At 45.7% G+C, this 23,193-nt stretch overlaps 1 protein-coding gene across 5 annotated transcripts in view; it reads right to left on the minus strand.

Annotated features, from left to right (window-relative positions):
- Positions 1-23,193, minus strand: part of ZFAND6 (zinc finger AN1-type containing 6) — a 79,110-nt gene that overhangs the window by 8,634 nt on the left and 47,283 nt on the right. For 3 of the 5 annotated variants that reach the window (XM_079954391.1, XM_079954390.1, XM_079954392.1), the window contains exons 2-5: positions 12,995-13,165; positions 10,081-10,192; positions 8,181-8,287; positions 2,662-2,883 (exon numbers count right to left, since the gene is read on the minus strand). In XM_079954391.1, the coding sequence (XP_079810517.1) occupies positions 2,662-2,883; positions 8,181-8,287; positions 10,081-10,192; positions 12,995-13,148 (595 nt within the window). In that variant the 5' untranslated portion in view covers positions 13,149-13,165. The remainder of the gene's footprint in view (positions 1-2,661; positions 2,884-8,180; positions 8,288-10,080; positions 10,193-12,994; positions 13,166-23,193) is intronic. The other 2 variants (XM_079954393.1, XM_079954394.1) reach the window with 2 other exon arrangements.

Consider the following 23,193-nt stretch of genomic DNA (forward strand, 5'->3'; position numbering starts at 1 on the left):
ATGCTCCAAGTACTAGAAGTTTGGGGCACATTGCTCAAAAATTTACAGCAGCCATTGCCAAACAGGTGCCCTCTGGTGGGAATTGTAAGACAAAAACATCTCCAGAGGGCACCTATTGACCATGCTGGCAGAGGCTGATGGGAGCTGGAGTCCTTCAACATCTAGAGGGCCACAAGCTACCCATCCCTGTCGTATGCCAGACTTTCACTGTCCACAGACTATATACTTGAATCAAGCTGATACTGGAGGGGGAGACAGATGAAGTCAGGACTATCCTGGACAACTGTAGGTTAACACACAAGAACATTTTACGCGCTGGCCAGGATCCAAGGAACCGTGCAATGAGTTCTGCGCAGCTGAAAAGAGAATTTAGATGTTCTTTCTTCGCAAATGAGGAGGAAGCAGTGCTCAGTGGAAGAGCATATGTTCTGCATGCAGAAGAATCCCAAAGCTTTGAACAGTGGAACCTCGGCTGTCGAACGCTTCGGAAGCTGAACAATTCGGAACCCTAACGCTGACAACCCGGAAGTGAATGCTTCCATTTTCGATCACGCCTTGGAAGTCGAATGGCTTCCGCAGCACGTTTCTCCAGTTCCCCCCTCTATTTTTTCAATGGATTTTGCCGGCCGGCAATTGCACTTGGGTTGTCGAATGTTTTCGGAAGTAGAATGGTCTTCCAGAATGGATTACGTTCGACAACCGAGGTTCCACTGTACCTTCAGTTAAATCTTCAGTTTAAAGGGAGGAGGAAATATGCTGGGAGCAGTAAAACTTAGGTTAGATGGAGAAGATGCCTGACCTGGCGTACAGCAGCAGTTTATACTCCTCTGCTGCACTGCAGACTACATCTCGAACGGGGAGAGTTAGAAGCATTCTGAGATATGGCACTGGGTGTGTGCAATTGCCCTTAGCCACAGAAGAAGTCAAAAAGATCTAATATAAGCCACTGGGTGCACATTTATTTTGGAGCTGGCCACTGATCTCTTTGTACCTTATATGAACAGAAAATGATCTTTTACAAGGAAAGGGGAGGCTGGTGCTTGAAGGGGAGGGAGGAATCATACACATACACACAGCCACCAGCAAGCACATCAGAGGCAAATGAAAAGCCTGGACATCAGGAAGGGTGCAGTTAATGGTTAAAGCTTTTGTTTTTCCTGCTACACTCTTGCTCTTTACAGAACAGCATGAAGTTGAAAGATCTGGAGCTGCAAATGGAAGTATGAATTTAAAAGAGAAAGAGAAAGAAAGAGAGATTATTAAAGCAGGATTAGGACACAGAATAAAGATATACAGACATTTGAATGCAGAAACATGCAGAAAAAGGTGGAAAACTGCTACAGTAAGCTTACTCTTTCTCAAAGGTAGCTTAAAAAGAACAGCTTTTTAAATTTGAAACTATGCCATGCATATAACAAAGTTAGTAGCAGAATCATGTTAAAAGACATTAGCAAATAGAGGACAATGTCTAGACCAAGACTGGGGGAAAGGATGGGATAAAAAGTGTTTGAGGTCTGACTCACTGCCAGGTGCTAAGACTGTGCACAATCTAGACAGCTTAGCACTTTTGAATTCCCATGCATTCCAACAGGAGAATTACACACAGGGTCAGATCTCCCCGCCTTTGAAATGAACAGGTTTAAAAAGAGTACTAGATCGGGTCCATCTACATACTATTAGAACTAGATGCTTATTTCTCTCTATGCTCCATTTTACCTAATCCAGCGTTTCCAAAACTTTTAGTATCTGGGGCACAGTTCCCTCAGCCCATTTTTGAGTGGAGAATGGAGAGATGTCTCATTCTTTCGCTGCTTCCTTTTCTCATGCAGCTTTTAGACCAGGTGTGGTCTAAGATGCTGCTGAACTACACCTCCCATCATCCCTGACTGGAGCTAATGGAAGTTGTGGTTCTGTAACATCTGGAGGGCCAGGGGTTCATCCCACACCTGTTTTAGTCTAACAGTGTGGGCCTCTTTTTCATGACTGCCAGAGAGCACAGCTAAAATTGCATCCAGGGCCCCCTTTCACCCTGGATGCAGGGTTGGGACCCAGGATGCTGTCTTGGCAGTTGTGACATATCTATGATTCACCTGTTGCCTTCTCTGCTGCATTGCAAGGTGCCATCAGGGAATTTTGGCGTTTCCTTATACCCTTTTTTTCGGATGATATCGCTGCCAATAAGAGTGGCAGAAACAGTGTGTGGGTATAGATCAGGGGTGAGGAACCTTCTGGGAGTCACACGCTGACAGTGGGTGAGGCCAGAGGCAACAGTGGACAGAGCAATGGATGTGATCTCAGTGCAGCAGTGCGAATCCCAGCCATGCAAAAGCCAGGGGTTCCCCTGACACCACCTCTTCTCCATCTGGACAAGCAGAGACACCATCACAGTTCCAGAACACATATCAGCTGGGCAAAAGAACTCAAGGAGGGCAAGGGGCAAGGGGTGCAACCTGGGGAAAGGGAAAAGGTGAGGTTCCCCACCCCTGGTAGAGGTCATTGCTGGGGAAGAGGGCATCCCTACAGAGCGAATGCACCTGGTTTGAGCACTTGTTTTAACCAAGGTTCATTTTCCAGCCCCTCTCGTGGCACACACTTGCTTCCTGCCCCAGCCCAGTTTGGGAGTCACTGCTATAACCTACGTTAACAAGGAAACTCACTTACCTACTGTGTTTAGTGTTAAATCTGTATCGCGCCTCTTCGTTTTCACTCTCGAGTTCTCATCCGGGAAATCGGGATCATCTATATTAGTTTCTATGCTTGCATCATAATCACACTCTGTTTCTGAGCCCCTGGTAGTGTCAGGTAAATCTGAGTTATCCATCGACAATTCCTCTCCGGTACTGTCTATTGAAATTGTTTCGGCAAGGTCCACTGATGTTGGTTCTATTTATTCAACGGGACATGTATTTTAGGTATGTATTTTTATTCTTTAGAAAACACACACACGCACACAAACATGCTGCGTAGTCAGTTTGAAAGTGGTTTTCATTCGTTTATTGTTAAAAACGGACCCACCCACTCCTACAGTTCCTTACACCTGAGGGCCACAGCAGCGCAGGGCTGATCGACTCTGCGTGCAAAGCCATCAAGGGTGATGGTGGCGAGGGAGGACTGCTTAGCAAGGGAATGTGATTTGATCTGCTTGGTTACCACTGGGAACAGAGGACATGAAAAGTGTTGGGAGTGTAGATGGGAGAAAGTTAAACAAAGATATGAACGAAGTTTTCCCACTCTGTAGTTTGATCAAGTAGTCTCCCCTGCCTCCTTTCTTAGCTACAATGGGATCAGTTCCTTTGTGCAGGGATTCAGAAGGACAATTCTTCTAGCAAAGAGGTAATTGCAACTGAATGAGCACTGGAAAGTGGGGAGAATAACAGAAATGCAATACGCATGAATGTCATGAAGCAACATGGGTGCCCGCAGGCAGACAGCTCTTGTGGTCTGGAAGTATGCAAAAAGTCCTTCCTACTCTGCTTCATGCATTAAACCCCCTTGATAAATTGCGGCATACAAATATTTTAAATGACACAAAAATTATTTCTCTTCGTCTCCACTACACAGAAAGCTATTCTACATGGCTAAATCTACATGTGGCTTTCAGATTTTCCTATTTTACCTGTCCCTATAAGTGCTGAATAAATGCATGGACACACACTGGAAAGTTAGTACAGTGGTACCTCGGAAGTCAAACGTAATCTGTTCTGGAAGTCTGTTCAGCTTCCAAAACGTTCAGAAACCAACGTTCTGATTGGCTGCAGGAAGCTCCTGTTGCCAATAGGAAGCCACGGAAGCCCCATCAGACATTTGGGTTCCAAAGAACGTTCACAAACCGGAACACTCACTTCCTGGTTTACAGTGTTCGGGAGCCAAAACGTTCCAAGTCGCAAGGCGTTCGCCAAGGCACGACTGTAATGGCTTCCTAGTGTATATCCAAAGCAAAATCCCCAATCTGTGCAGTTCGAAGGTCAGCTGCATGTGAGAAATTGCTTTGTGCCAAGTGGGGTGGGGGGAGAGACAATAAATTTCCCTTTCAGAAAATCCACACTGGGGCCATAGCCAAGGATATCTATCAATTCATGCATATTAAGGATGAGGATTCCTAAGTGCCCACCTTCGGGGATTTTGGGTGAGGGTGGGGGCAGTTGATAAGGGGATGCATAAGCCCAAGCTCTGATCCTTACCAACTCCAGCTAAAGAAATTACAGGTAGGAAGGCAGGCAAATATCTTTGAGACCTTGGAGAGTGATTACTCACCAGTCAGTCAGCACTGGGCTAGAGGGTCCAACTGTGTGAAGGAAGCTGCCTTTTACCAGGTCCAACCATTGGTCAATCTAAGCTAGTATTATCTACTTCAATTGCCAGTGGCATGTGGCTAACCATGGTTTAGCAGAAATGTGCAGGTTCTCGGAGGGGAGACTGAGGTTGCTTTGCTCCTCCCCCAGGTGGTTCTGCTGCTGCACTAAGTCATGATTTGGGCTTAGCATTCTGTCCCCACCAGGTTCATGGTTTAATTCTCCAAGAATTCTCCATGAGCCATAAGCCACAGGACAAACCCTGGTGACGGCTTGTTAGTCTGGAGAGAACTGAACTATGAGCAAAGGCTCAGCTGGGTCACCAAGCCACAGTTTAGCAAGGCACATCAGAACAGAACAACTGGGAAAGAACAAAGCAGTCACAACCTCCAAGAGTCCACACATCCATGCTAAACTGTGGTTTGGCTTAGTAGAACATTTTAGCCAGGCCAAGGGTTATTTAGGGTCTCAGGCAGATAAAGAGATCTTTCTTCCTTGATCCCCTGTTTTTACTGGAGATGCCAGAGATTGAAATTACCTGCACGCAAAACATGTGCTCTACCATTGAACCTGCACACAAAACATGTGCTCTACCATTGAACCTGCACACAAAACATGTGCTCTACCATTGAGCTATGGTTAGAAGGAGCCTTGTGCTATCCCAAACTGCAACCGCAGAAAGCTCATAGCAGTAAGTATGAACAGAACTGCAGTCCAAGGTATTTCCCACATATTGAATTTTACACAGACTCACACAATCCACATTTCACCGCACCAAACTATGTAGCTTTAGATCCACAGATATATCCAAGCATTACAGGCAAAAAAAATCGAATATATATTTATATTTTTAAAACTTATACCTCTCTTTTCTACTTTGTAAAAGAGTTGCTCAAATATATGACTCCAACTCATGTGAGCATTTGCTCCCCAGGTAAAACGCATTATCAGTACTTTCAGTTCTTGATGCTACGCATGAGTTGTATCTTTAAAATATAATAGGAGAAACCAGCCACTGGGGGAATATATTGTAATGGGAAAGCATAGATTCATACCCTGTAATGTCCTTCTGTGGATTGTGGAGAGAACTCCTGGCATACCAAAATTTCATACAGGCGAGCTTTCCACCAACTAAAGGGTTCAGCAGATGTCTTGGAATCGCATTACATCTTCAAATCATCTATTTATCTTGAGATACAGACCATTTTATGGTTTCTCTGTTCACCAACAGAGACTTGACTAGTCATGACTTGGATTAACATATAACCAGGGGTCAGCGACCTAAGGCCAATGGACCAGAAGTGGCCCGCGGAGGTTGTTTGACCGGCCCACGAGCCACCCCCGAACCGAGGAGCCCGCTCTCGCGCTGCGCTAGTCTGGCACAGCGCAGCGCAGGGACTTGCTTCCGTGGTGCTGGAAATCACATCTGTGCACGCACAAATGCTGAAAATCGCAGCCGCGCACGCGATCCAGCCCACAGAGGGATCTCTGTGGGACCAATCTGGCCCAGGAAAGATAAACCTTGCTGATCCCTGATATAAACGAAGAATATATATATGGCACTGCATTTTGGCAACTTCATTCCATTCTGTTTAGGCTTTGTGTCCCCTTCATTTATGTTTCGCATCAGCGTTTATATCCCACCTTCACTCTGCAAGAAACTGGGAAGCATACATGAGAGGGTCTGGAGCAGCATCGCTCAATGTGTGCTTTCCAGATGTACTCAGACTACAACTTCCATCACGCTTGGCCAGTGGTCATGCTCACAGTGCACTGTCCATTCTATGGCTAGGAGACCCGGTTCACATCTCTTTTACAGATGTGGTATCACACAATACAACACCCTAAAGATTAGATGGTGCCAAACAGAAAAGGGGGTTATGCCACGTTCACAGAGTCAAACACAGCTGGTTTTAGCAAGGAAGAAAGCTCAGCTGCAGCTAAGGCTCTTTCCCCTCCCCACCCAGAAGCGGCTCAAGCCAGTGAGTGGCCACATTTCCATACAGGCAAGAGACCACGGCTCAGTAGTGGAGTACATGCTTTGCATCAAGAAGCTCCCAAGTTCAATCCTTGGACTCTTCAGTCAAAAATGAGCAGGTGATGAGAAAATCCATGCCTGGGATCCTGGAGTCACTGCCAGTCGGAACAGACAATGGCAGGCTCTTGGGGACAAATTATTAGACCTGGTAGAAGGCCCCTTCCGCTTACCTCAGTGTAGGGTTTTCTTTTAAAACCCCACACCAGTGCTCTGTTTTGAATATGCAGCAAATCAGAGCCCAGACCACAGAACTAAAAGGCAGGTATTGCTTAGCTAAAAGAAGGACAACGAAACAAACCAAAAAAACCCCACCAAAGGCAGAAGATGTGATCAGTAGCCCAATGAGCACAAGGTGGAGGGGGGAAGCCCACAAGGGGTTCTCTTAAGAAAGGAAGAAACCCTGCTATGTTATACTGGGAGTGGACCAAAGGAAAATACAGATAAAGCTTTCGCTTACTCTAGTACACACGGCACTTGTCTAATACCCCTTTTCTTATCTCAAGGCCCTAGCTGTCAAGTGTGTGACTGAGATCCAGCTTAACTTGCAAGCCATCTGCAACGGCTCCCCCATGGCAGAAATGAATACACAGAGATGCGTGCATGAGCTGAGTAATGCTGTGCTTATGTCATTTCACTGCATCTTTCCAGAATGTGTATGAGAAAGAGCACTGGTGCTTGTGTTTCTGAATTTCAGGAACACTCAAATAATATTAGGCACGCTACACGTGGGGGTAAGTCTCCCTGAACACAGTTAGACTCACTTCTGAGTAGGAAGGATCACATTGTTAACTGTATTAATGACATGGTTTAGAGTCACTGCAAAAAAAAAAAAAACCCTAAAAGATGAAATTGAGCACGATCTGTTTTTAGAAGCACATCTGGAATGCTCAAAGGCAGGTTTTGGGGGCCCAGACTCTCCACTGTTATCTGTGCCCAAAGGACACAAGGATGCCCCAACATCTGTCAAGGAAAGCTCAGTTCCACAAATAATACATATAGCAATTTTAAAGGGGAATCTCCCTGAATGTCACTTTAAAAAACCCACATGCAAAGGAGTTCTGGGTTACCATGCTGATTTTAAAAAATCTATTGTGGCAAGACTAACACAGGTATTTTTGCATAATTGCATTACTTGCCACACAACTGACAAAAAACTTTAAAGTCTTTTAGGCTTGTTGCAGTGAAATTCAGCTTTACACGTATAGGTGATTTCTTTGCAAAGCCACAGGGTGGATTCAAATTAAGCGCGGTAAGCAAAGTTTGGATTCTCTTGAAATAAACTGGGTGGCTGAAACATTCATGTCCATGGCATTAATCTGGATATTCAGTATATGACTGAATATTGCAAGATAAACAAACACACTCAAGCTTTGGAATCAAAAGGGGCTGGTAGACAAAAGATGGGATTTACTGGAGTCTGAAACCAGTAAGATTAAATTTCTGGTCATGCAGAGCTGCTCACCCAACTATTTACCTCTTTCCAAAATGCTTAAACAGTAGTAATTTTTTTTTGGGGGGTGGGGAAGGTGAGAAATCCTGGCACATTCATGTTGCCTTATACCTTCTGTGACAAATTATTAAGTGCTTAAAGATTCTCTCCACTCTTAAGGAGATGCAATTGTCAGCAAGCTCACTGGGAAATGCCATAAAACAAATCTGTAAGTGCCTGCAATCAAGGTGTACAATTCAAGTCTCTTCAGTTCTGGCCTCTGCAGTTTTTGACAACTGGCATTGCGGAGTTATTGATAACCAGCAGTAGATCAAGTAGGGCAATAATGTATATTTTCTCTTCGTGTTCCAAAAAACATAAACAAAGACAGTGAAGGCATCCAACTAGTTCATATACTAACCTTGGACATCTTCTCTTTCAGGTCCTGCCTTGTCCACTATGTCTGTACTTTCCACTTCACATGTTGCTACAGATTCTGCTAAGAGTGATGATGGGCTTGACACAGGGCTAGAAGCGGGGTGGCAGGGAGAGAATTTCTTTAGAAAGTGGTACAGTCTTTGCCATAACTAGCACATTAAATATTCGCTTATAGAAGGCAATTGTTTCAACTGCTTATAAAGGCAACTTGATATTATAGACACCAGGGTTCAAGACGCTACTGGGCCATGATGCTTGGTAAGTGACCTGGAGTCAGTTTCTCTCTCTCTCTCTCTCTCTCTCTCTCTCTCTCTCTCTCTCTGCTGAGCCTACCTCACAAGACTGGCGTGAGGATAAACAGGGAAAGGGAGCCACGGTCGTCGCCTTAAGCTCCTCGAAGGAAAAGCAGGGCAGAAACAAAATTACAAAACGAATAAAATCATCAGAAGCAAAGTACCATATTTTTCGCCCTATAAGACGCACTTTCCCCCCTCCAAAAATGAAGGGGAAATGTGTGTGCGTCTTATGGGGCGAATGCAGGCTCCTTGGCTTCAGCGATAGCAACGCGAAGCCTCTGAAGCCTGCGCTCCGGAGGCTTCACATTGCTTCTGCTGAAGCCAGGAGAGTCTGCTCTTTGAGGCTGGCGGTGGGGAAAGCAGCGCTTCCCCCATCGCCCGCCCCAGAGGATGGGGGGCAGCGGGGAGGCGCGCGACGCCTTCCCGCTACTCTCCAACCCTCCTGTGGGCTTTTGCGGGAGATGGGGGAATTCCCCCACCTCCCGCAAAAGCAGGCAAAAGCCGCGCGCTCTTTAAAGGGGCTCCGCGGCTTCTGCTGGCTTTTCTACAAGGGGGGGGAATTCCCCCACCTCCTAGAAAAGCCCGCAGGAGCCGCGCACCCTTTAAAGAGCGCGCCACTCTTGGGGGCTTTTCCCCAAGGAGGGAGAAGGGACTGACTGGCCATTTCAGTCCCTTCTCCCTCCTGGTCGAAAAGCCCGCAGGAGTCACGCTGGGCTCCTGTGGGCTTTTGCGGGAGGTGGGGGTATTCCGCCACTTCCCACAAAAGCAGGGGGGGGATCATATTTTTTTACTTGATTCCCCCCCCCCCCCCCCTGAAAACTAGGTGCGTCCTATGGGCCGGTGCGTCCTGTAGGGCGAAAAATACGGTATTTGTCCAAAGACAAGTGCTGCCACCCATTGGACTGGTTGTAATTTAAGAAGATGGTCAGCTGATGGGTGGATGAGGGCAGTGTCACATTTACCCCCACGGACTAGCCTACACTGTGTTCATCTTGTATATTTAGCACAGAGCTCTGAAAATAATAGAACTGTCTTTGAAAGACTGTTCAGGAACTGGGGCCAGGCACTGGGACCAGAGCTGCCAGACCAAAGCAGATTCACTAGCGTGCTTCCAATTCAAAGTGCAAATGCTTACCTTACAAGTGTTTAGGTCATACATTGAGGTGCAGATTTTGCTGTACCATTGCCCATACCAACAAGTTTTAAGTTGAGATCTTCCCCAGTCGACATCTGTATCTTTGGGGAGTACTCCAGCAAATCTGGGTACTTTTACAAACCTCAAAGCACACCTGAGTATGGCAATGCCTCCCTCACGTTTTCCTGTTCCGTCTAAGTAACCATCAGCACCTGTGTTTTGCTATTATAGGGAACAGTGTAGAAAGACGGGCTCGTGCTCTGCCCCCAGATACATTAACAAAACTATCACAGACAGCTATAGTGCAGAACTCCCAATCCAAAAAAAGGGAGAATGCTCTCATTCATGCAATTACCATTCTGTCCCCAAAATAGAAAATGCTGCAATTAACATTATGGTAACAATTCCACATAGACCTTTGACACACACAAACACAGGATGGCAAAGTTTACCTTGGCTGCATAGGTGGAACAGGTGTAGATTCTAGTGTTGATGAAGTTTCCTGGATGCTGCCTTCAGTGCATTGAACTGGTAAAGACTCAGTTAGGCTACTAACAGAAGTTGCTGAAAGAAGAGGCACTCGTGTTAAGACAGCAATTGGCCATGCTAGAAGACAACTGGTCACCATAGGCTTGATGTTGCAATCTTAGGGCTGGGGGAAACTTTGGGCTGTGATGATTTCACGACAGAATGATATCTACAGCTAAGTTATTAACCACACCTCAGCTGCTTAGAGCATGGTGCCGATAATGCCAACGTTGCAGGTTCGATCCCCCTATGGGACAGCTGCATATTCCTGCATTACAGGGGTTGGACTAGAATTCAGTTATATATGTCCAACTACAAGAGATGGCAATTGTGCCTTTGAATTTAATGTGCAGGTTGATTTGTTTTAAAAATTCAAATAAGATAAAATTTGATATTTTAAAGACACAAAGAATACCTCTTCGGGGGACGATAATCAATCCACACCACACATAGCTAAACAACGGAATTTACTGCAGCAATGGCCAACGACTTGGATGGCTTTAAAAAAGGATCAGACAAATTCATGGAGGATTGGCTTTACGATACTGCTTTAAGTGAATAGTGCAGATAAGGTCATACTTTTAGGGTTGCTGTTTTAAGTAATTCTGACATGGCTTTGCATTAACGAATCATAGAGCTTTAAACAGGTGGCCTGGATGTGGCCCAAGTTAAGAAAGTACAGTGGTGCCTCGCAAGACGAAAATAATCCGTTCCGCGAGTCTCTTCGTCTAGCGGTTTTTTCGTCTTGCGAAGCATCCCTATTAGCGGCTTAGCAGATTAGCGCTATTAGCAGCTGAGCGGCTTAGAAAAAGGGGGGGGGGAGGGAAGCAAGCCCATAGGGAAATTCGTCTTGCGAAGCACTTTGAAAAATGGAAAACCCTTTCGTCTAGCGGGTTTTTCGTCTTGCAAGGCATTCGTCTTGCGGGGCACCACTGTATTCACGGTCGCTTCCTGGAAAAGTTGCACTATCTTAAATGATGTGCAACATGCTATTTGGCAGGAAGGTCAAGAGTGTAATGGGAGGTTCTGCAAGTCGCGTGTTGCCGTTTTAATTTGGCAGCAGCTGTTTCCAGATCACCTGTTTTTCCCTCTCTCCTCAACATAGCTATCCCTTCCTACATTGGCCGGTTTTGGCTCACAAACAAACCAGTCCCTCAGTATGGCAGGGATGGGGAACCTTGGAACCAGAGGCCAAATGGGGCCCCTTAGACCTCTGTACCTGGCCCTCAAGACCTCTCTCACCAGCCCCACCTTGCAACCTTCCTGCCAGTCTGGAATGTGTACTTAATACTCTAATAATGCAGTTGGCCTGGATGGAGGACAGAGTGAGAGACTGGTGCAGAAACTAGATACTTAGGGGTGCCAACTTTAATAAAATATTGGGGGGGGGCAGGTAAACCCCACATAATCGATCACCAAGACGCAGTGCATGCACACCAGCTGAATGGCAATGACTGGCTGGCCCCCTCAAATATATTTTTTTAGGGGCTGAAGAGACCTTTGCCCCTAGGAGTTGGTTCCTATGAGCCTGCTGTACAAAGGTAAGATTCACACTAAGGTCACTTTTGCCTCTGACTCTGCCCACTGCTGACATGTGGCCCCTAGAAGACTGCACAGAAGGGAAAGCGGCCCTCAGGCTGAACACTTCTCCCCGCTCCTGCTCTACAGCTATTTATGGCAGTATCGGGCAGACTAAGCCTGCAATACTTTACCATAAGTAAAATACGAGCTGCAAGAATGACCCTTAGACTATGCTGACAAAAAAACCCTGTTAAAACTGCGTAGGCCTAATGTTCCGTTTGAAGCTGAATCATAATCTGTTTGGTGATACTACAGGCCACACACAATTAGTCTTCTTTTCCTTCTCTCTTTCTCTCTCCCATTCTACAATTAGCAACTGCCTGCTGCAAGACAAAGGAAGGCAGTCTGCTTAGCATGGCCCATTTTACATACACAGGCCAAGCGAAAATCCCAGCTGTCTTGGACAGGTCATGAAATCTTTGCAGGAGTGCGGAATCCAGATTTTTATCTTGCCGCTACCACGTGGGCCAACTCTGACAAGTCGGTAGGGATCACCCACCTGTCAATTATCTGACCCCTGCACTTTTATCCTGAAAGGACCCCTGGACGATTAAGTCTAGTCAAAGGTGACTATGGGGTTGCAGTGCTCATCAGGCTTTCAGGTTGAGGGAGCCGGCATTTGTCCACAGACAGTGCCTCCAGCCCCATCATTTTGCCATGACAGGGAACCAGGCAGAGGGCCTTCTTGGTAGTGGGGCCTGACCTGTGGAACACCCTCCCAGCAGATGTCAAGGCAATAAACTACCTGACTTTAAAAAGACATCTGAAAGCAGCCCTGTTTAGGGAGGTTTTTAATGTTTAATATTTTATTGTGCTTTTAATTCTGCTGGGAGCTGCCCGGCCAGATGGGAGGGATACAAAATAATAAACTACTTCTTCTTCTTCTTCTTCTTCTTCTTCTTCTTCTTATTATTATTATTATTATTATTATTATTATTATTTTGCCAGCATGCCTAAACAGCTTCTGGAGCAACAGAACACTGTGATGGAAGCCAGAGCACACGAAAAAGCCACCATGTGGCTGAAGTTCCCCTATGTTACCTGCAGCACCTGGCAGGAGTGAACCCCACAACCTGCCCATCGCCTGATGTCACCCAGTGACGTCAGCTGATTGGTTTGGGGGAGTGTGTGTGTGTGTGGGGGGGGAGATGGCTTTATGGACCAAACTGTCCAGCAAACTGGAGGTTCCCTACCGCAGCCACATGAGCTTGTGCATCTAGAAGTCAACCCCGACGCCTTTTGGAGATCTGAACTCACCTGGTGGGCTAATTCTACCATTACTACCATTCTGCCGTTGAAGATGTTCTTTATAGCATACCGAACACATGCCATTCGTACGAGGGTTTCCGTAAAATCCGCACCCAGTAGAACAAAGCATAGGCACTTGGCTATGGTTGGTTTCTTGAGCCATACTCTTTTTCTAGTGACCTGGGAAAACAAGAGAGTCGGGTTAGTCAAGGAGTTCAGACCCGCCCTTAAGTTTTTTGCATTCGAGACATTCCACAAAGACATCATAAAGCCCCTACCAACCTGAGACCAGCATGACCTTTAAGTTCAAGTATACCATCTGGATCTATACACCGAGTCATAAGAAGTTTGCAGAAACAGGTGGTCAGTGGCTGCCCCTCTCCATTGAAATTCTCTTCTCTGGAGACTTGCCAAAACTGTAGCCTATGCATCCTTCACTGGTGGTGCAATACATTTTTATTCAAGTTGGCTTACAATAGCAATGCAGAGTATGGTATAATTGCAATATTGTGACATATCTTACTCTGGACAAACTATGAGCTGTAGCTAAAATCTTGTTCTTTGACCAGGGCTAGCCACTGTAGTGCCTCTCATCATCATCGCAATTATTTTATTTGTACGGCTCCCTTTCCACAGTTAAAACCATGGTCAAAGCAGCTTAGGGGGGGGGGGATACATAATTGTAAAAGTAGCTATAAACAATAAATATAAAAATAGACAAAACTGAACAATTGCCACATAAATCAAAACAAGAGCTGAAAAGATACAAAAAAATAATAATAATCAACAGCAGCAGCAACAACAAAAAACCCAACAGCACTAAACAATACTGCAGTTTAAGCGTCTGTTTGGCTTTTGCAGTTGGAGTCAGTCAGGGCCCTGCCTTTCTAGGCCAGGAGGGGAAAAGCCAGCAAGGCAGCGGGCAGGTCTTCCAGGTCTTAAAGCCAAGATGGTCTCTGGCCGCCTCAGCTTTTGTAGCTGGAATCTGCATTTTTACATTTTTACCTAATCGTTTGACAATTCTTAACAATTATAAGGTAAACTGCTCCAGAGAAAAATACTTCAGAAATAATACTCTACAAGGAAATATTCCTTAACAAAAAATTACCAGTAACAAAAACGAAACAAAACTCAAAGCCTACTTGAATTTGCATTGCAGGAGGTAATTATTTTCTTGACAAAACTGTATGAGGGGCAACCAGTTTTCCCATAATTTATTTCCATATCACTTGGAATTCTTATACTTAGATAATTTATTTTTCGACGTTATAGCCAAATCCCAAACTTTATTAAGTCAATCTTTCTGAGAAGTGAGAGTAATGAAACTTTACAATTTTCAGTCATTAATATTATTACAGCTGTTAACAAATGGGGTGCAGGTTCCAATTCTCAGAGTGGTTTAACACTCGAGGGAAGTTTGGGAATTGTAGTTCTGCGAGGGGAATAGGGGTCTCCTAGCAACCTCCAACACCATTAACTAAACTACAGTTCCCAGAGTTCTTTGGGGGAAGTCATGACTATTTAAAGTGGTTAGAGACTGATTTAAATGTATAGATCAAACGGGGCCTGTGCTTGGACTAGAACATATACCAGAACAGAGGTGCAAGGAGGAAAATCCATGGCAGCTCAGCGCATGCAGAAACAATTCCCTGAAATCTGAAAATTTGATTTGAGTGATTTTATTAAAATCATGAGTGGCAGTGTAGGAAGGCTGGGGGAAGGGAGAAACCAACACTGTCAAATAGACAAAAACAGGAAGTAGTATAGGAGGATGAGTAAACCTTTGAAGAAGAACAAGAAAAACCGGATCCAGTTCTAGCTGTGCCAGCTCCCCAATTTTGTAGCTAGAGGATGAAGGCAGGAGACAGCATCTAGGATAAGGACTCTTGAAAAAGCGTTCTGCACACTGTCAACACTTTCAAAACATTGAAGATGTAAATAAACCTGAGTTCCTCAAGAATCAGGAAAAAACCCCAGATGTTAGAAGGTTTCTGTTTTGAGGGAACTTTTTTAAAATGAAAAAAAAAATTAAGCTGAACTTAAAAGCCGATCAAGAAACAGAACAAGGTTTTGCCATGTTAGTGAGAGCAGAACGGGACATTATGCAGCAAGCTTATCAATTACGGTAAGTGTACTGGGTTCCCTTCCTGACCTCTGACAAAAAGCAGCTGTGGAGGGAGGGGTAAGAAGGATGTTTAACCCTTTCTCTTCCTGCTATTTGTCTCCTCAAAGATTGCTTTTCCATGGGGGTTGGGGGAAGAGCCATGTATGCTCCCCCTATGCTCCTGGGAGGACAAGTGGGACAGAGATGTAGACGCAGCCTAGTTTGGTCCTGAAATCAACAATGCAGTTGGAAAATGCTCTATTAACAATACAAAGAACTTCATACCAGTTTTAATGTAGCCCTTTGACATACAGGGCCGCTTTGTAGTAGTAGTAACAGGGTGCTGTGCCAAAGAGTGTACAATCTAGATCTGCTAGTGGTGGCTGGAGAGGTTGGGAGATGCCAGCTTTTGTTTCAGGTGGTGATTAAGACTTCTGGGTTAGGCAAGGCTTTATAGAAGAACAGACTTTGAAAGAGATGAGGAGGCATATGGAGAAACAAGGGGAAAGGTAAGAACCTATGATGAGCCCTGCTAGATTCATGTCAAAGGTCTCTCTAGTCCAGCATCCAAGTTCAAACAGTGGCCAACCTGATGCAACGACATCCCCTCCACTTGTGACCCTGCACAACTATCATTCAGAGACTCAATGTCGCCAACAGTGGAGATAATCTCAGCTTTCATGAGTTGTAGTCATTGATAGCCTTCTCCTCAATCACCCACCCCATCATAGGAACCGCCCTACTGGATTAAACCAAAGGCCCATCTAGTCCAACAAAGGTAGACAAGTCTGAAGAGCACAGACTGTGGATGAATAAATATTGGGCTGTGAGGGCTGGGCTGTGACAAGCTTTAAGAATTAGGAGGGCAAGGCAGCAGCTAGTGAAGGGTTTGAAGGCATCACGTGGTCTTGAGCTGTTTTCTCCACTGCCCTCCAGATGTTTCAAGATTGCAATTCCCATCAGCCCTAGCCAACAGATGATGGAAGTTGTAGTCCAACAACATCTGGAAGAGCATCAAGCAGGTTTTAAGCGGTGAGGGAAATGAATGATCACCTCCAACAGGGTTAGAGGCGAGAGAGTGTGTGATTCAATAAACCTACCAAGGCACAAGTGATCTCATTCAGCTTAACACTACCAAGAAACAACAGCTGAACAATTGCTGATGACGGTGGGGCATGAGGATGCAAGAAAGCAAAGCCAGGAGTTGTTATTTAATATTACTACTCCAGCCTTGAAACCTTGCATACCTGTTAGCATTCCCAGGCTACAGAAGCCAATTAATAGGATCAGAGACAGCTGCATTTAGTAGGATTAGCCCCCAAACCTCAGGCTTTTAATCCTCCTATACAAAGAGCCAATTTCAACTGGGGTGAGTGAGGAGGAATCAGGATCTTGAGTCACAGCTTAACCAACTGTTTGTTACAGCGTAAACATAGAAATCATAAAATCAGAGTTGGGAGGGACTCTGAAAACCATCTAATCCAACCCCTGCAATGCAGGAATATGCAGCTGTCCCACACAGGGATCAAACCTGCAACCTTGGCGTTATCAGCACCATGCTCTAACCAACTGAGCTATCCAGGCACATGCTGGTACCCCAACCTGTGTGTTGTCTTCAGGGGCCGCTATGGCCCCAATCAACTCTTAAGCAAGACTGGCTCAGAAAGACGGCAACTTTCAAATGACTTTGATCAAGAAAACAAGGGTGCCCATCAAACACAGCTAGGAGAGAAAGGTCTAATTGCAGAAAGAAATGCCCAGTGGCAGTGTGCTAATACTGTAAGTCACAGGAAAGCAAGCGCAGAAGTCATAGAATCATAGAGTTGGAAGAGACCACAAGGGCCATCGAGTCCAACCCCCCGCCAAGCAGGAAACACCATCAGAGCACTCCTGACATATGGTTGTCAAGCCTCTGCTTAAAGACCTCCAAAGAAGGAGACTCCACCACACTCCTTGGCAGCAAATTCCACTGTCAAACAGCTCTTACTGTCAGGAAGTTCTTCCTAATGTTTAGGTGGAATCTTCTTTCTTGTAGTTTGGAACCATTGCTCCATGTCTGCTTCTCTGGAGCAACAGAAAACAACCTTTCTCCCTCCTCTATGTGACATCCTTTTATATATTTGAACATGGCTATCATATCACCCCTTAACCTCCTCTTCTCCAGGCTAAACATGCCCAGCTCCCTTAGCCGTTCCTCATAAGGCATCGTTTCCAGGCCTTTGACCATTTTGGTTGCCCTCCTCTGGACACGTTCCAGTTTGTCAGTGTCCTTCTTGAACTGTGGTGCCCAGAACTGGACACAGTACTCCAGGTGAGGTCTGACCAGAGCAGAATACAGTGGCACTATTACTTCCCTTGATCTAGATGCAATACTCCTATTGATGCAGCCCAGAATTGCATTGGCTTTTTTAGCTGCCATGTCACACTGTTGGCTCATGTCAAGTTTGTGGTCAACCAAGACTCCTAGATCCTTTTCACATGTACTGCTCTCAAGCCAGGTGTCACCCATCTTGTATTTGTGCCTCTCATTTTTTTTGCCCAAGTGCAATACTTTACATTTCTCCCTATTAAAATTCATCTTGTTTGTTTTGGCCCAGTTCTCTAATCTGTCAAGGTCGTTTTGAAGTGTGATCCTGTCCTCTGGGGTGTTAGCCACCCCTCCCAGTTTGGTGTCATCTGCAAATTTGATCAGGATGCCCTTGAGTCAACAGGTATATCCTGAGCCAGGGTGGACAGCACTGGGCCAGCATAATGTTGTTGCACTCCGACTCCCATCAGCCCCAGCCAGTACGGCCAATGGTCATGGATGGTGGGATTTGTAGTCCAGTAACTTCTGGGGGGCACCATGTTGGCTGCAAGATTACCAATGTTTATGTGCCGGGCTTTGATGAGGAAGGATTTGGCTCCAATCAAGCGTGCTCATATTGAAGTTAATGAACATGACTAATTTAGGTTCATTCATTTCAGTGTGTCCTCTCCGAGTAGGACTTAGTTGGATAGAACACAATATTTATAAGTATGGCCACCAAAATGTTACATCATTTTCAACCCCCACCTCCCCCCAAATCAAGATTTACTAAATGCAAATATGCAACGCTACGTGGACAAACTTATGAAACTGAAACAGTTATCCAAGGCAGGAACTTAGGCCAGGAAGAGAGCGGGAGGGGAAGAGCTGAAGAGTTGATAGTATTTGGGTTGTGTTTGTCTAAACTCCTAACAGGAGAAACCAGAGTTCCATCTTTGCTCTATTTGCACCACCCTTGGGGAGGCAGATTGCAAGAACATTTGAAATGCCTTCAACCAATGTCTTACCAGGCCACATGTAACGTGTTAATCCTAGCATAAAGGTAAAGGTACCCCTGCCCGTACGGGCCAGTCTTGACAGACTCTGGGGTTGTGCGCCCATCTCACTTAAGAGGCCAGGGGCCAGCGCTGTCCGGAGACACTTCCGGGTCACGTGGCCAGCGTGACATCGCTGCTCTGGCGAGCCAGAGCTGCACACGGAAACGCCGTTTACCTTCCCACTGGTAAGCGGCCCTATTTATCTACTTGCACCCGGAGGTGCTTTCGAACTGCTAGGTTGGCAGGCGCTGGGACCGAGCATATAAAGCCGCAAATGGCTTGGGAGCCAAGTACCTAATAGAGGACCTTCTTCTATGCCAACTGTCATGGACTCTATGATCAGCAGGTGAGGCCTGGGACAGCTCAGTTGGTAGAACATGAGACTCTCAGTCGCAGGTTTGTTGGTTTGAGCCCCACTATGGGTGAAAGATTCCTGCATTGCAGGGGATTGGACTAGATGATCCTCGCAGTTCCTCCCAACTCTACAATTCTGTGATGTGGGGCCACCAGTGCCGCCTGGTTGGAACTGCCCCACGACAGGGCCTTTTCATTGGTGGTCCCATGGTTGTAGAATGCCTTCCCTAGTGAGGTGTGCCTGTCTCCATCATTATTAACTTTCAGGAGGAATTTGAAAACATTCTTGTTTATATTCTGTGTTTTTATATTGTGATTTTATCGCCCTGAGACGGGCAATTTATTAAAAAAATAGAAAAATAGACATTTGGTGGTTGAAGACTACTATTCCTGGGAATCTTGAAATCATTTGCTGGAAGTCTGTTTTTAATTGCAACTGCTTTCAGGTGTTTTTAGAGCATTTTGGTTTTGTTTTAAAACTTTATATACATTTGCTGCCTTGGACTCCTTTGGGAGGAAGAATGGGAAACAAATTCAATCGATAATTTTAGGAAGTTTCATCTTCAGAGCAGGCCTTCGAGTCTATAGTACGGCGTGAATAGCTTAGTTACACGGAAACAGTAATTACTACTTACAAGAAAGGCTGAGTGCAGCTGTGATACGGATTAGTGGAACACTGGCTTGAGGATCAAAGATTATAATGGGCTATAAAGTGGAACACGCCAATAACTCTAGTTAATCTCAGGGAGAAGAAGACGCAAACAGCAGGAAAAACTTCGTTTACACGAAACATTCCTGACAAGCAGCAAGTGGGGAGGAGGAGAAAAGTCACCCCTTCCTACGAGAAAAGCTTTCACAGCATCCTACTGCGCGGGTCCTCAAGTCCTATCACAGTAATTATCAGAAATATGCCACTCTGAACATGATTTATAAAGAAGTGCCGTGACACCAGCTTTTATTTTACAGCACGCCATTTCAATATCGACTTAAGAAAAGGAGCTGTAAACAAAGCTCAGGCTCTCTGAACGTGTACTGAAAGGAGAGCGTTTCACAGAAGTGTCAATTCCAGAAGCAAAGTGATTTATTAAGAAGCTATCGACTGGTTTTTAATTGTTTTGAATGTACCACTTTACGCCAAAGTGTCTTAACGTGCCTGTGAGGGCAGAAAAGACTAAATGAAACAGCCCAACAAAAAAATTATTTAGATGGCCGTCAAATGACAATGCTTCTTCCTTTGAGAAGATGAGAAATTATCTCCTAGAAAACGGACCACAGTCATTCATGAGCATGGAAAAGTTTAAAAAAACTTCTGACTGGAGAACAATTCTGATTAGTGTTACAGACTGGGCAGTATATAACAACAGTGGGGAATAATTCTCATATGCTGATCTTTCAGAGAACTCCAAGAATAAAATATGGGCAGGGCTAGCTGTTTCGGTTCTTTTATATTGCCCTAATAAGCCTCACTTAAGAACATAAGAAGAGCTTGCCGGATCAGGCCAATGGCCAATGCCATGGGTAGGCAAACTAAGGCCCGGGGGCCGGATGCACCCAATCGTCTTCTAAATCTGGCCCGCGGACGGTCCGTGAATCAGTGTATTTTTACATGAAGAGAAAGTGTGCTTTTATTTAAAATGCATCTCCGGGTTATTTGTGGGGCATAGGAATTCGTTCATATTTTTTTTCAAAATATAGTCTGGCCCCCTACAAGGTCTGAGGGACAGTGGACCGGCCCCTGCTGAAAAAGTTTGCTGACCCCTGGCCAATACAGTCCAGCATCCTTTTTTTGCAGTGGCCAACCCGATGCCTATGGGAAGGCTGCAAGCAGGACCCAGGTGCAAGAGAAGCCTCTCCTTCTGCGGTTTTCAGCAAATGGTATTCAGAAGCAAATTACCACCAGGGGTAGCAGCTACTGAGAGCCTTCTCCTCCTTGACTTTGTCTAATCCTTTAAAATAACCCAGCCATCTGGGCTGGTGGCTATCAGTGCCGCTTGTGGGAGAGAATTAAAACCAAGAGCTGTGTGAATAATGACTTTCATTTGTTTGTCCTGAATCTTTGTTGGATCTCCCCGACTTCTAGCGCTATGAGTAGAGCGGAGTCATGTATCGATTCATCGTCCAAAACTGATCTAAAGTTCAGATCGCGATTTCAGAGTTTTGGGGCAGGCAATGTGTCGCGAATCCCCGCTCCCCCTGGGCGTAGCCAGCATTGCGCACTTCGCTCCCAGGCGCCATGCAAGGCTGCCCAACGATTGCCAACTCCTCCCTCAGCCCAGCCGCCAGCCTCGGGAGCCCAAGACTCAAGTAGGGCTTGCCTGCCTGCCAGCCAGCCAGCCAGCACCTTTGCTTCTTTCTCTGGTCCTGCAAGTGGTAGCCTCCTCACTCCCTTTCTCCTCATGCCAGGTGCTGAGCTGCACCCAGGTGGAACAGAGCCGCCTCCTGTGCCTTGCGTGACGTTCCAGAGGGTAGCTCCTGGTAGCCACCACTTGCAAGATGAGAGCTCCAGGGAGGCTGGTGGCGCTCCAGGGCTCCATGTTTGCGTTTGCATTACCCTTGCTGATGCGCTCTGCCCGGGGCTGTGCAGCCCGCCCTCACCATGAAGCGGCAGAAGCTGCGCACGATGAAGCTGATCATCTGCATGGCCGGCTGCCGAGGGCTGGGGGCAACCGCCTTCTTCCTCCCACCTTTCCGACACAGGGATATACAGTCATACCTTGTGTTGCGTTTGCTTCAGGTTGAGCGTTTTCAGGTTGTGTCCCACAGCGACCTGGAAGTACCGGAAAGAGTTGCTTCCAATGTTTCGCCGCTTGTGCATGCGCAGACACTCAAAATGACATCACACGCATGCGCAGATGCAGCAAATCGCGACACGCGCAGACGCTGGTTGCGTTCTGCTCAGGTTGCAAATGGGGCTCTGGAATGGATCCCGTTCGCAACCAGAGGTACCATTGTATTGGGATATATCGCGAGGTTTAACTTCTGGACCAAAAAGGTTGCCTTGTGTCTGTCTGTCTTTCGTATGGTAAGCCAAGGCACTAATCCCTTTCCTTTAGTATACCCTGATCAAAGATGAAACACACAAAATGTGAGTGTAGCCTGCTTGTTGGTAAGCAGTTTGGGGCATCCAGAAGCAAAAGGGAACACGGTTAATATTTAATTTCCACTCTATGATTTCAGCACTGGCCATTCAAGAGTAAATTTCTGGCTCAATCCAAGTCAATGCCCTTGACAATTAATTTCAGCCAACTCAGTTCTACAGCAAAAGAAACAAAACTCCACAACACAACCCGCTCTTATCCTGTGCCAGATCATTGATCCACTAGCCTAGTACTATCTTTGACTGTCAGCAGCTTTCAATGGCCTCAGGTCAGAAGATGTCTTTCCCAGCTCTTCTGCCTTTGCGTGGAGAGGTCAGGAAGCAGGTCTGGAATTGCCTACCCGCAGAGCATGTGTTTTATCAGAGTTCTCTATCCTCAGGTAGAACACTTCGTCTGAAGTTGCTCTGATACTTCTGCTTTCTACTTGTTCAAACTATGCACGTAAACAGCAAAGAACGAAAAAACATTTCTGCCCAGAGGATATGAAAAACATTTTCTTCTTTAAAAGGGGGACATTGCCACATTTGTCTCAGCAAATGGCAGGTTTTACTATTTTTAGACCAAAGCCTCAGATGTTTCGCAAAGAGCTCTTTCAAAAAGGGTGTGTGTGTGTGTGTGTGAAATCTATAGATTTTGGATTTCACATCAAAGAATCAGATTTTTGTTTTTTAAATGAGATTTTCCAGTTGCACAAATTCCCTGTTGGACATCCCAAACTAACAAGCATAAAAAGCCAAATGAATACAAGGTGTGCTTTGCTCCTTGCTTATGGTATTATTGCTTGGGTGCTTGTGAGCTTAGGGGTGAGGGCTGCATATGTATATGTATATGTATATGTATATGTATGTGTATGTGTATGTGTATGTGTATGTCAAACACACACACAGCGTCAAACCTCAGTTCTCAAACAGCTCCATTTTGGAATGTTTCGGCTCCTGAATGCTGAAAACCCAGAAGTAAATGGTCCGGTTTTCGAACATTTTTCGGAAGCCAAACGTCCAACGCAGCTTCTGCTGAGTGCAGGAAGCTCTTGCAACCAATTGGAAGCCGTGCCTCGGTTGTCAAACATTTCAGAAGCTTAACAGGTTTCTGGAACGGATTACATTCAACAACCAAAGTTTGGAGAGAGAGAGAAAGGAAGGAAGGAAGGAAGGAAGGAAGGAAGGAAGGAAGGAAGGAGACAACCACCTGCCAGTTCTTCATCTTTCCTACTCCAGCCCTTCTCCTCTCAGTTTATATATAGCAGCTACAGCACAAGCTTAAAGAGACTCCCAGACTGACAGCTACCAGGCCCCACAGACCAAACT

The sequence above is a fragment of the Podarcis cretensis genome (assembly GCF_951804945.1).
Source record: "Podarcis cretensis genome assembly, chromosome: 14".
NCBI classification, from domain to species: Eukaryota; Metazoa; Chordata; class Lepidosauria; order Squamata; family Lacertidae; genus Podarcis; species Podarcis cretensis.